We start from the raw sequence: 13,071 nt of genomic DNA on the forward strand, positions 1-13,071 counted from the left end.
AGCACTGATACTCAACACTGTGAACACAGCACAGGGAAGGAAGGAAGGAAGGAAGGAGGGAGGGAGGGAGGGAGGGAGGCAGGGAGGGAGGGGCACCTCAGACAGAAGTAGACAGAGACAAGGAACAGTCAAAAACCAAGCAGAGCAAACACAACAGATCAAAACTACACTCTGCATTATCTTTTTAGCATCCTCCTCTAACAGCAATTAAGGAACCTTCAAACTACAAGCTGGCTGTGCAACAGGAAGAAAGTTCCCTACCTTGGAGTGCGACCCTCCCGAAGTAACTTGCCTTCCACGTCAATCCCTGGGGACCAAGCATTCTGAGTCCAACATTCTGGGGCAAAGACGCCTTTCTGAGGCGCAGTCACCACCCAGCATCCAACCACTGCTCTGCTCGAAACTGAGGTCAGCGCTCAGGACGCCTGAATGCCCTCACCTTTCTGCCCCACAGTTTCCCTGTCTGTAAAATGGAACCAAGAAGGAACTGGGCCACTTAATGTTCAAGTTTCTTAGGAACATTAAAACTAGAATTTCATCAGTGACTTCCACTTTGCAAGGGCAAACATTTTTTATAATTATTACTACTACTTTTTTTTAACGTGACGTTGAAAACAAACATGCAAAGTTATTTGCTGTGTTCTGCCCAAAGCTAAACTGCTTAGGTTCAGACCTCAGCTCTATCAGTAGCTCTGTGACTTCTAGCAAACTTCTTGCCTGGACTGCAGATTTCTCACTAGTAAAATACGCCTAACATTACCTTCCTCACGGTGTTATTGATAGGACTGATTTGGTTAATAAAAGAGTATGAAATACTTAGAAAAGTGCCTGGAATCCAGCAAACGTTATTTTAACGTGGCTATTATTTTCAGCATCACACGCGGACTCCTTCTATTCACAAAGAGTATTTATTTTGGAGACAGCCCGGGAGCACAGCCAGGTACACGAGGTGCACCGGAAGCCCACTCTGGTCATGCACCTCACCTCAACTTAAACGCACGCTCTCCAAGGAGCTATTACCACCCCTCAACGCACCCCCACCCCACCCCCACCCCACCCCCACCCCCAGCCCCATCCGCCTCTATTTCCAGAGCAGACATCACAAGGGTTTTCCCTAAAACAGTCAGGCCATAGGTGACAGACTGACAGTCAGTGTTCTGTCTGAATAATAAACTCCATGGTATCTGTTTTGAAAGTTGATTTTATTCTCAATACTGAAAAAGCCGGAAATTCTTCAGAAAAGTCTAAAACTTGCAAAGAAATCTCGGCCTCCTTCTAGACCCTCCACAGTGGTCCTCAAGGGCGGCCCCCGATCCAGCAGTGGCTGCCTCACCTGAAAACAAAGAGCTGCCAATTCTCCGTCTCCAACCCAGACATACAGAATCTGAAGCCCGGGCATGGGGCCCAGCAGCCTGCTTATCAAGCTGAGGACCAGTGCGTGCCACAGCTGGAGAGTCCATGCAGCAGAGCAACATCCAGCGGGGCTGGAGGAACAGGAGTCCCCATCAGAGGAGAGGTGACCTGAGCAGGCGGCTGCACCCCCACGCCCTGGGCACCCTGCTGCTGAGAACAGGCTGCTATTTACTAGGCTACCACTGCACTCGGTTTCCTTGCCACGTTGTCCCTGGAGGGTCTCGGGCACCCCCGCTCTCATCTAGCCAGACCACCTCTTCTCTTGACAGCGCTCCAAGTCCCGTGGGTACCATACGCCCATAGGACTGTGTCGTTCCGAATCTCAGAAACAGCGTCTGCGTGAAAGCAGGCTTCGCACACCAAGGGCACAGCCGCGAGAACAAACTGTTGCATTTCCTTTAGTAATCACAACACAATCCGTTCAAGCAGCTGCTAATAAGAACAGCTGCAGCTGCTAAAAGGGTGATCTTGAAGCAGCCCAAAAAGTGTTTCTAAACTCAACGCGACACAAGCTCTGGCACTTGGGAGCCTCGGGCATACTGGCGTGGTTCATGCTCCTGATCCCAGCCTCTCCCTGTCCCAGAAATAATCCTCCTAATAATCCTCCTAATCCCCCTCCCCCTTCCCCTCCGCTACCCCCTCCCCCTGCTCCTTTCCCCTCCCGCTTGCTCCTCTTCCCCAAACTAGGATAAGAGGACCACAGAAGAGTTTTAGAACAGGAATATCAAAGGCCTTTGGTTTGATCCCACCTCAGCCTTGTAGTGTCCCTAAGTGAGTTCCTGAGCTTCTCTTGGTCATCCTTTGTCCCCGCACCCCCACCCCAGTGAAAATAGATACAGCAACAGCTACTGACTTCACAGGACTGCAGTCAAATGATACTATGCATATAACTGTATTTAATCCACTGTGGAGAACAAGATCAAAACAAAGGCTTATTGTCCTTCCAGGAAAGCAGAGTTTGACCCATAAATCATCAAATGTTGCCTTTCTGTTGCCCAGGGAAAGCAGAGAATCGCCAGGATGTAGAGGAGGACCCTTTAAGAAGCCAAAATCCAACCTTTTTTTGGTTCCTCTCTCACCAAGGCTACCCTGAATGCCAGTGACAGGGTGGTCACCCTGGAAAACCACACCCACCAGAGTTCACAGCATTTCTCAGCCTAAAGGGGACACAGACCATTCTTTCTAGTTCCAGCCAGGTCAGGCTTGCTATATAACAGAAGAGGCCCTGACCGCTGCTTTCAGATGTCCCCCCACCCAAGGCCTTCGCACCTGCTGTTGGGTCTGCCTGAACACACTTCCGGGGGTCTTGAGAGCCTGGTTCAGGCTTTCCCTTCCGTGGTGAATGTCTCTGCTTCTAGGCAGAGTTCTGTATCACTTTTCACTCATCCTACCCACTGTTCCCCACAATATTCAGGGCTTCCTGTTCCTGCCACAGTGCATATCGGTATTTACTTCCATGTCCAATCTTGCTAAATCCCCCTACAGCAGCCGCCTGTGGAGGCAGCGAGTTTGCTTCTGTAATTCACTATTCTGGACAGTCCCATCGTAACTGCACCATAGTAATGACACCAGCACGTGCTCGACACACAGACTCTGCTAGACCGACCAGGGAGCTGATGACCGAATGCTGAGCACCACTGTGCTGCTCACTTTGTGGCTATTCCAATGCTGGACGGAAGAAGCAAACAAGACAGACCCTAAATCCCATTACTGAGTTAATTCACAAGGAGTAATCAAGTCTCCTCTTGATGAGGAAAGAATATATATAAAATAAAGTAACAAATGGAATAACAGTTCCCAGTGCCCACTTTATTATTCATAGCAGAACTGTCCTCGGTTATCTCTTTATCTTGGGCCAAGGGAATTCCTTAAAAGGCACTTAAGTGGGATGCAAAAAAGAAATAGGTGTTTCCCAGAGACAGGGCCTCACAGAATGGCATAATTATGAACTGTCCTTAGGCCACTCAACTGGCAAGCGCTTAGCCAGACCCATTGCAAATGCTGTTCCGGATGCTGAGAACCATTCGGGCAAGGCCTGCTGAATGATCAGACCCCGAGCACGCGCACCTATCGGGATGCACACCCCAGGCCTTTCTAACCTAGATTTACAGGCTCCAAACTCTTGATTCAGGAGAACAGAAAGGCCACAGGTGAATGAAACCGGCTACCTTTGCCTTGTCTGAGAATACAAAATCACCCCAGCAGTCTTCAAAAAGACACTCGAGGGTATAGAAGTCTGCAGGTCATGTACCACAACGCAGACCACCAAGAGCTGGACTGAGCCTTCTCCTATAACTGACTCTGCTTTGCTCTGCTCTGCTTCGCTTTGTGACAGGGACTCTTTCTATGTAGCCCAGGTTGGCCCCAGACCCATGGTGATCCTCTGCCTCAGCCTCTGATGCTGGGGTCACAAGGATGCACCACCTCACGCAGCTATTCTGTAACTCTGAACCATCCCCAGTCTCAGAACCTACACCTGTAACACACACCTTTTTCTAAGACCTTTACCCTAAAAATACTTCACTAGAGGAGGACAATGATTGTAATCTGTAAATGCTTTTACTGAGCCAAGGTACATTAATATCATGCGTGGGAAATAATAAAGAATTGCTAACACTTAAGTCCCGAAAAAAGCATTGGATCACTTTGAGGATGACCAATCAGCTGTCGCACATGTCACTGCAAAGGGCAACCAAGGCCTGCCTTGCACTCCGTGGGCTAGGACAAGCCCAGCATCTCCTCAAATGCACATGGCACAAAAGTCAAGGTCAAAAGGCAAGGTCCACAGAAGGGAGCATCCCCACGAGCTGCAAGTTAGTTTGCAGTTCTCAGCAAACATGCTGCAGCAATCGCCTGGACATTTATTTCTTCTACTGCCCTAGGGTAAGCCCTAAGGAATGAAGAAATGTAGAATGCACTGGAAAAAGTATTCTTCCACACAAGGAGACGATATCAAGGTTTTTCTTGACTGCAAAACAGATGATAAAGCATTGCTGATCCGAAGAGGAGAATCAGAGACAATGTCAGAACATTTGGGTTCTTTCTGTAAAAGCCTGAAATAAGAAGCCTCACAATCTGAAGTTCTACAGAGTGGCTCAAATCACCTCACACCTGTAAGCACCAACCGTATACATGACCTCAGTGGGGGGCACCCATATAAATACACAAGGGATTATTCAATCTGAAGTACAGGAAAGTATACACAAGGATAACAGAAAGGAACCAGGTATTAAGAGAACATGGAGAAAAGGCCCATCATTCACTGCTTGGAGAAGCAGAAGACCGCCTCCTGAATCATGCGGTCTGTGAGCTGAGGAAGGACAGTAACACACAGACCAGGTGTCCAAGGCCATCTGGAGTAGCTGGGACTCTGAATTACTTCTGTGGCATGGATCCTCTTGACAAGCTGGCCTAGTTTATGGACTTCTGTGAAGAATATATTTAAACAAGAGTAACATCTTTACACACGATTTCAAAGAAAATCTGTAATAAAACACAATGTGTTTACAAAGTCAGTTGGTCACAGAGTAGTATATATAATCCCTTACTAATGCATTCAGTAATATCTAGCAAGCTTAAAACCTGCCATCATGTTGAAGCAGAAATATCTGCAACAACTGCAACCAGCCACAAAAGTACTCGTGATTTCCATTGGCAACAAAAACAAAGGTAACACACACTACTATGGCTTCTTACTGACCTTAAAGCAGAAGGAAATGCTTTATTTCAGTCAGAGGTTTATAAACGCAAGACGCCCTATGTTCCCCCCACTCACGTTCATGGGCTCTCTTTGTTTCTGTGAACCCAGGTTAGGACACAAGGATAAATTAAAAACCACCCAAGCAAAAGAGAGGAAGAATGTGGAGTATGTTACATGTTTATGTAAAACTTGAAAAAGAGTTTGGTAGAAGTATGGACATCGGATGAACACACAGGCCTGGTGGTGCATGCCTGGAATCCCAGCTACTTGGAAGGAGGCGGGGTGACCATGAGTTCTGGGCCAGCCTCAGCAAGTTAACAAGACCTTGTCTTTCACAGGGCTGGGCATGTAGCTCAGTGGGAGAGGATTTGCCTAGCATGCACAACGTCCCAGATTCAAGTCCTAGTATTAAAAAGAAAAAGAGTAAGGTCAGGACCTATCGCTCAATTACTAGATCATAAAAGGTGCTGGTGACTGCTACTCATGCTATGTCGTCTGGGTTGAGTTAAGAAACAGCCAGAGGATTTCTGTACATTTCTGGGCAAGCCTTGGAGGTGTGACCATGGGCACTGTACACGTTCCGGGCCCCTCACTCTCTGCCACTGCTTCCCAGGCCCCATCCATAGACCAGCTCTGTTCTAGCACTCTTCCACCACAGTGTTCCCATCTCAAGGCCAGACTGCAAGCTCTGAAACCTCAAGCCAAATAAATCACTTCTTGTTTTCTTTTTTTATTTTATTTATTTACTTATTTGTGTGTGTGTGTGTGTGTGTGTGTGTGTGGCCAGCTCAGCCCACCAGGGGGCGGGGCTGGCTGGCATGTGGTGCTGGGGGATTGAACCACGGTCCCTGTGCTTTGCTAAGCTTGTTCTAAGGAGATGCTTTAGACCACTGAGCCATCTCACCAGCCCCTCACTTCCTGTTTTAAATCCTGGGTGTCAGGGATTTGGTCCCTGAGTAGTACCTGCTCTAAGTTCTAGAATGGTATCTTCTTTTGGAGTAAAAGGAAATAACATGAAAGAAGGAAAAGAGCAGTCAACAAGTTTCAAGTTAGAGCTTGGCTTTTGAGGTATAGTAATGACAGCACATTGACAAGTTCATAAAGACAGCCATAGCCCACAGGAGCCCTGTTATGTAACCCTAAGCACCTAAGTGTGCATGGGTGTTTGTATATATAGAAACATGCCTAGAAAAAAAACAAAACAAAACATTAAAACATTAATAGTAACTAGAATGTAGGAGTGACCAATTCTTTAATCATGCATTTTTGATCATTAGAAAATGGCCCAGATGCTGCTCAATAGAGGTTAAGAGATTTATTAAGGGTAACATAGAGACCAAATAATACAAAACAGAGCTGGTACCAGAGCTCAGAAATATCCTGCTTTGTCCGGCACCAAAAGATCCCCTGTTCAAAATTGTATGCACCTGACCACCTAGAGAAGGTAAAATTATCAATACCAACTACATATTCCAGCGCACTCAGCCACAGGTGCTCAGCGGGTGTCAGGTTAGCTGCACACAGTGACATGCCACCGCACAAGAGAAGTCAGAGCGAGAATCTGGGTCTCACAGCTGTGCTGACCATGAACGATCCCTCATTGAAAGCAAGAGCGCTGCATCAGCCTAACCTTCGTTAGGTCCCAGCTGTTCTACCTACTTGCTGGTGACCTTCGACAAATTTCTCCCATCCTAAGGTTCTACCTAGTTATTGGACTCAAGAGCTATGATGACAACCAGTTGACAGCATGTTGTGAAAGTATAGCCAATGCCTTATATAGTGAATACTTGAATTTTCTTTAAACTTTTATTTATTTATTTGGTACAGGGTCTTACTACGCAGCTCAAACTCGAAGTGACCCTCCCATCTCAGCTTCTCCAGCACTGGGATTACAGGCGTGTAATCCGGTTTCAGCGGCCAGCACAGCATGGGGGCAGCATGGCATGGGGTACCAGGCTTTGAACCCAGGTCCTTGCACTTACCAGGCAGGTGCCTAGGTGCTTAGGCCCCTGAGCTACCTCCCCAGCCAGCAAACACTCTCACCTTGCGCACTGTGCCTCCCTAACCCATCCCAGTCTGGCTCTGACCTCCTAAGTCAGCTGGAATCACGGCTCACTCTGCTTACGTACAGCTCTACTGAACAGAGCACGTGCAGCCCTAGGCCTGACCCAGACGGAGGGCGATGCCCTGGGCAGTGCGCATGGAGATCTCTAGGGATTCCACACCAATGGCTTTGAAACAGGACCAGAGATTTGGAATTGTGAAAAAGCTCCCCACAAGAATCCAATCCCTGAGACTTTCTCAAGGCCAAGCTCTCAGTCTGACAAGAGAGAGTATGTGACTCCCAGCGGGGCTCAGCCTATGCACAAGCCACGCGTGACCCAGAGGTGGCACAGGAAGGACTCGGGAGAAGACCCCAGGCTCTTAGCAGTTCCAGGGCTGGCTCCTCTTCAAGGACCCAAGGGCAGCAACTGCGCAAATCCAGGAAGGAGAACTGAAACCAATTCAAGTTAGCACAAAAAATAGGAAGCAGGACTCTCCCCTCAGCTATCCATGTTTTCAGAGGAGGAACAAACTTCAGAGATGATCTTGTAATTTATACAGAGACAGCCCCTTAGTGAGTGCAAGAACTTTCCAAGCAGCTGACGGCCCGCAAAGCAGTAATTCACACTCAAGACTGCTTGGTGGAGGCAGTAAGAAAGCGGCATTCAACCGCCAGAAGTGGGGGCTTCCAAATGGCCTACTCTGCATGTGTAGAAAGTGCCTACAAATACTACAGCCCACAAAGAACTTCAAAACACCACACAAATAGCTCAGTGCAAGGGCTGGGGTTCGATCCCAGGGCCTGCCTTGCCCGGGGCCCACTGAGAGGGCAACTGAGACTGGGCGTGGTGGCACACGCCTGTAATTCCAGGTCTTGGGAGGCAGTAAACAGGCAGATCACTACAAGTGTGATCTAGTAGTGAGACCCTGAACAGCCTGTAGACCCTTCCCCAAAATACAAAAAAAAAAAAAAAAAGACACAGATTTAAAACTTCAAAGTAGCCAGGTGGTGAGCCAAATAGCCTCTCAGAGTGAGCGTGCAGGGGCAAAGAGTAGGGGTCTCCAAGGGTCCCTGAGAATATCTCCATGTCTTTACTCTTATTTTGTCTCGGAATCCTCTGGGTGCACATGGTATAAGGAACTGACCTCCTTCAGCCTCTGGGTTTCAACGGTAAAAAGGCATGGAGCTAGGGAGACAGCTCAGTGGTCTAAGCGCCTGCTTGACAAGCACAAGGACCCAGGTTCAATCCCAGGTACCACATGCCGTGCCAGCCCTGGAAGCCTGGGCGCACCATGCCGGCCACTGAAACTGGGCATGGTGCTGCACGCCTGTAATCCTAGTGCTGGGGAGGCTGAGAGGACGATCACTACAAGTCTGAACTATGTAACAAGACCTTGTACTAAATAAATAAAGAAAATGATTTGTTATAAAATGTACCAACTTTGTCTTCAAAAGTGGTAGGATGGTACCTAGCAAGCCCTCATGCGACTACAGGAGCTAAGGGATTCATACAAAGCAGCAGCATCATGGGCAGCACATACTATGGCCTTAACAAATGGCCACGAGAACTGGAATTGATTATGTTCTCTAAGGCAAAAGCCAATATCCTCCCTCCCTGCAGTTAACTGCAAGCCGCAGTCTTAGCCGAAATCAAGCTGCAGGAATAACTCTCCCTGAAGTTCACTGGACTTTCTAATAAAGCACATTCCTTTAAATACATGATAAAATCACATATATTAGTTTTCAGTTAGCAAAGCAATTTCACTTTGAGGCATAATTCTGAGGATACGTTACTGTTACCCATGCCAAAAAAAAAAAAAAAAAAAACCAACGAGGAATCCACAACCAGCATGAGGCAGACTGGCACTGAAACTTCAGATTTTAACATTTTATTATAATGACCATGATTTTCTCAATCAAGCACTGAAATTGGTGTATTTATTACAGAATAAAATAGTTGAACTCAGCCTGATCCAGAAATCACTTCAGCTGCTGCTTGTATTATGCTAATACTTTTAGCTGAAATCAGAAATAAAATCATGAAAGGAGTGTCCTTTTTTAAAGCCTCTTCTCTAGATATTTTATACTATTATTTTAATTTTTATTTTTTTTATTTGGTACAGGGTCTCACTGTGCAGCCTGAACTCATAGTGATCCTCCTGTTTTCAGCCTCCCCAGTGCTGGGGTTACAGGCATGTGCCACCATGCCCGGTCTCAGTGGCCAGGTCAGTGTGCCCAGGGGCAGGGCTTGTGTGGAATGGAGTACTTGGGATCGAACTCTGGTGCCTGCACTTGCTTAAGCAGGTGCTTAGTCCGCTGAGCTATCTTACCAGCCCTTATAAACTATTTTAACTGTGTCAAGTATCAAGAGGAACAGGTCTCTGTAAGATCTCTATCATTTCTTAACCATGGGACCCTCTTTGTTTCTTAACCCCGCCAATTCCAATCACCTCTTCAGCATGATGGGAAAGCAGCATATCCTCAAAGGCTATGTGATGTTCCTGTCCTGAGAAGTTTATCAGGGAACCACGCCACTGCAGCCACCACTTGCTCTGTGGCTTAGCAGACTGGGTGTCTTTTCTTGCTTGTCCCTCTTCCATCTTTCCTATAGCCTCTCTTCACATAAACACCATGGAAAACCCAACCAGCTCCCATCCAACCTTGGCAGGGAATGAAGATAACAAAAGAGCCAGCAGAGACATTATGCAAATACCAAATATTATTAAAACATTAATGAACTCTAGCAATTTCTCTGAATTTTGATAAATGGTGCTTATTATGCACCGCCAGCCTCTCACACAATCTGAGCTCTCAAATATTAACTAGATAATAACAGCAGTCAGTCTCCAGAAAGACCAAGGTATAAAGAAGGAGTCCAGAGAAGTCCAGCTAACACCTGTCTCCAAAGGAATCAGAATCTCTGTCCAAGCAAGAGAGAGAACATCAGGCCAGATCAAAAACCAACAAGGCCACCAGTGGGCTCTGATCAAACCCGCAGCCTAGACAGAACCCTGCTTTGCCAGGATAGTAGTGTTGTGGTCCTGACAGGTCACTGGTTATGACAACTGTCTACCACCCCTGGCTCTTCTTTACAAAACTGTCTCCAAACAAGACAAAATGAAAAGCTCTGCAGATCTGGAGGGACTTCACTCCAAGCGAACACAGCATCTGGGGTTGCTGGCCACCATGCCCACAGCTCCACCCAAAAGGCTGGGACCACATTCCTTGGCCATCTCAGAATGCATCCGAGCTGCTGCCAATCCTCAGGTGCAGCCCAGACAGAAGCAGAACAAAGCCAAAGAGAACTAACACCCCCCCCCAACAACTCCCAGGAATGAGGGCCTGATGCCACCCAGGTGACACCTTAACAACCTGGGGTGGGGGGTCATTAAGACATCTCCTACCCATATTCATGAAAGACTCAAGGTCCTGGCAAGTGAAATAAAGTCTACAAAAAGAGGTTTTGTTTCTTAAACCAAGCAAAAGTCAGCTTTAGAAAAAATAAATCCGCATGGGGACCCTTGCTGTCACCAAACCTTCACTTGCCTGGAGTAGCCAGCACCTCATTAACGGAGTGCTAGGGGACCTGAAAATGAACGCAGCACCACACACAGGCAAGCTCATTTCGCCATCTGTCTTGCAGCCTCCAGAGAGCCAAAGGGCTTCAGTGTCTTTCCTCCATGGTCTCCTGCAGGTGGAAATACCAAGACTTCCCCCCTACTCCACTCCCCCCCCTCAGGGAAAAAGGCTTCTCTTGCAAGGTCAACTGAGTAAAAACGAACAGGAGCGAGTCTAGTTTTACGTGTCAACACAATGCCACCCATGGCACGAAACACATGAGTAAACACTCTTTATATCTGGATGGGGCTTTGCTGATTCAGCGTATCGGATGCAGTGCTTGTGCAGAGGTCCCTGTTGAGCCTCCAACTGCAAGCCCCCACCCACCCCAGTCTCCCATCCCTCTTCAGAGCCTGTGCTATCCTGACTGGTACTGAACCCATTACCTTGTTCTAGCAAGGACCTAGGGCAAGAGGCATGAAAACTGATGAAGCCGCTGTAAGCGCACAATGGTAGGTTTCTGTTCTTTATGACAAAGAGAAAGGCCATGATTAAGCAACTTAAATACCAGCACCGAGGCTTTGCGTGTGTGTCCCTACCCTGGAGACAATCACAGGGTGGATTCTCAGATGCACAAGCCTCCCTCTGAAACCTGGCTCCACCCAGCTGTGGGTTTCAACAGCACTAACAATGCATCTAAATAGGTGAACTGCCAAATAGCTCCATAAAGACCTTTCCCACCTCACAGGCAATCTGGAATACACTTAGGGTGTGTGTGGCAAAAGCTAGGGGAGTGTGCAACCCCAAGTTTCACCACGTTCCATCCAACTTCCTCAACCGTTACTGGACCGATTCAATGCGTTTCACGCACCACTCTGGCTGTGGCAGACAAGAAAACCTAGAGCGAATAAGGTGGCTCGAGGATAGTGCCAGCAACAGCCGGCTGAAAGCCAAGTAGATTGCAGGGAGGAGGCAGCAAAGCCCTGTCTTCCTCGGTGATGGTAAGACGTTTGCAATCGCATTTCCCTCTCCGTGTAAAATTGGCTGACGGTATTTGTAGAGCACGCAGAGACACGCGGCAGCGCAGCTCCACGCTCCAGCCCGGGTCCTGCGGCGAGGCCACCTACCGCATGACAGCCGCGGTTCCACCGGCAGTTCCGCCGCCTGCAGCGGCCACTCATATCCACAACTCAGTAGCAACAATCCCAAGGACAGGACAGGATAGGATGCGGGATGGGGAGGGGGCGTTTGTTTCCCAGGCCCGACTCAATTATTTTCCTTTACACCTCACTCAATGGGCTATCAGGACCCTCAGGGGACGGACTGAGTAGGTGGTGACAGTAGGTACCTCTCCAAGTCAGCGCTGGGACAATTCGCCTAGACGCAGGGGCCAGCGCTGCCCAGTGGCCAGAGCTCAGCGCCAAGTCCTTAGAAATTCCGAGCTCTGCCCCAACGCTGGAGAAGCACCGGAAATGCTTCCCAGAGCTTCGAAGGGGAAGTCGGATTGCAAATCAAAGTTGTAGGAACTCTGGGGCTCCGAAAGTACTTGGGCGGGTTACTCGGGAACACCCAACAAGTTTGGCCACCGGGGCTCGGTGTGACAGCACAACGCCGCGGGACCAGAGAAGCAACTAGTCGCTCTAGCGCCTGAGCAGAGCGCCCCAGGCTGGGGAGGGGACCCCACACCCGGCACTGGGACCCTAGACCCGGGACCGGAAAGGCGCAGGTCCCAGACCCCTCCGAGGAAAGGCGCCTAGGGTCTCACACGCGAAGCGCTGTCGCAGGGGGTCCCCGCACGCTAAGCGTCTCCCCCAGACCCCTCACCTGCACCCCGCGCTGGTAAATTCACGAAGCAGCCAGCGAACGGGCAGAAAAGGGGCGCCCGGGGCCAAGCAGAGTTGGGAGGGCAGCGGGGGCGGCTCGGGCTGAGCGGAGAGAAGGGAAGGGGGAACGCGGGGGTCCCAGCTCGGGCCGGCTCGGGGAAGGCAGCCCCGAGGGAGAGCGCTGCGGACGGCCGCGGGCGCCCCACGCCGCTCCCCACCGCACGCGCGCGCGCACGCACGCCTCCCTCTTCCCCTCCTCACCCAGCATGGAAAAGATGAAATCCTTGGCGGTGTGGATCTCCAGCGCTCGCTGGTCGTCGTACTCCCGCTGGTCGTGCTTGGTGAATTCCTGGATGAGTTTGTTCAGCTCCTCCACCCGGGCTCCCGACCTGAAATCCAGCTCCGGGAAGGCAGGCTTGTTGTTGCAGCCCAGCGCGGCTGCCTTGCTGACGGTGGGAGCCGCCATCTTCCGCTCGCCGCGCCGAGCAGCAGCTCCGCGGCGCCCTCCCGCCCGGCCGGGCCCTCCCCGCCCC

At 49.4% G+C, this 13,071-nt stretch overlaps 1 protein-coding gene across 1 annotated transcript in view; it reads right to left on the reverse strand.

The window, feature by feature from the left end:
* Mb21d2 (Mab-21 domain containing 2) overlaps positions 1-13,044 on the reverse strand; it is a 121,093-nt gene extending 108,049 nt beyond the window's left edge. The window contains exon 1 of the mRNA XM_004640912.2: positions 12,800-13,044. Within this exon, the coding sequence (XP_004640969.1) occupies positions 12,800-13,004 (205 nt within the window). The 5' untranslated portion in view covers positions 13,005-13,044. The remainder of the gene's footprint in view (positions 1-12,799) is intronic.
* Between the last annotated feature and the right edge of the window lie 27 nt (positions 13,045-13,071).

Source organism: Octodon degus, unplaced genomic scaffold, assembly GCF_000260255.1.
Source record: "Octodon degus isolate 3935 unplaced genomic scaffold, OctDeg1.0 scaffold00128, whole genome shotgun sequence".
Lineage (NCBI taxonomy): Eukaryota > Metazoa > Chordata > Mammalia > Rodentia > Octodontidae > Octodon > Octodon degus.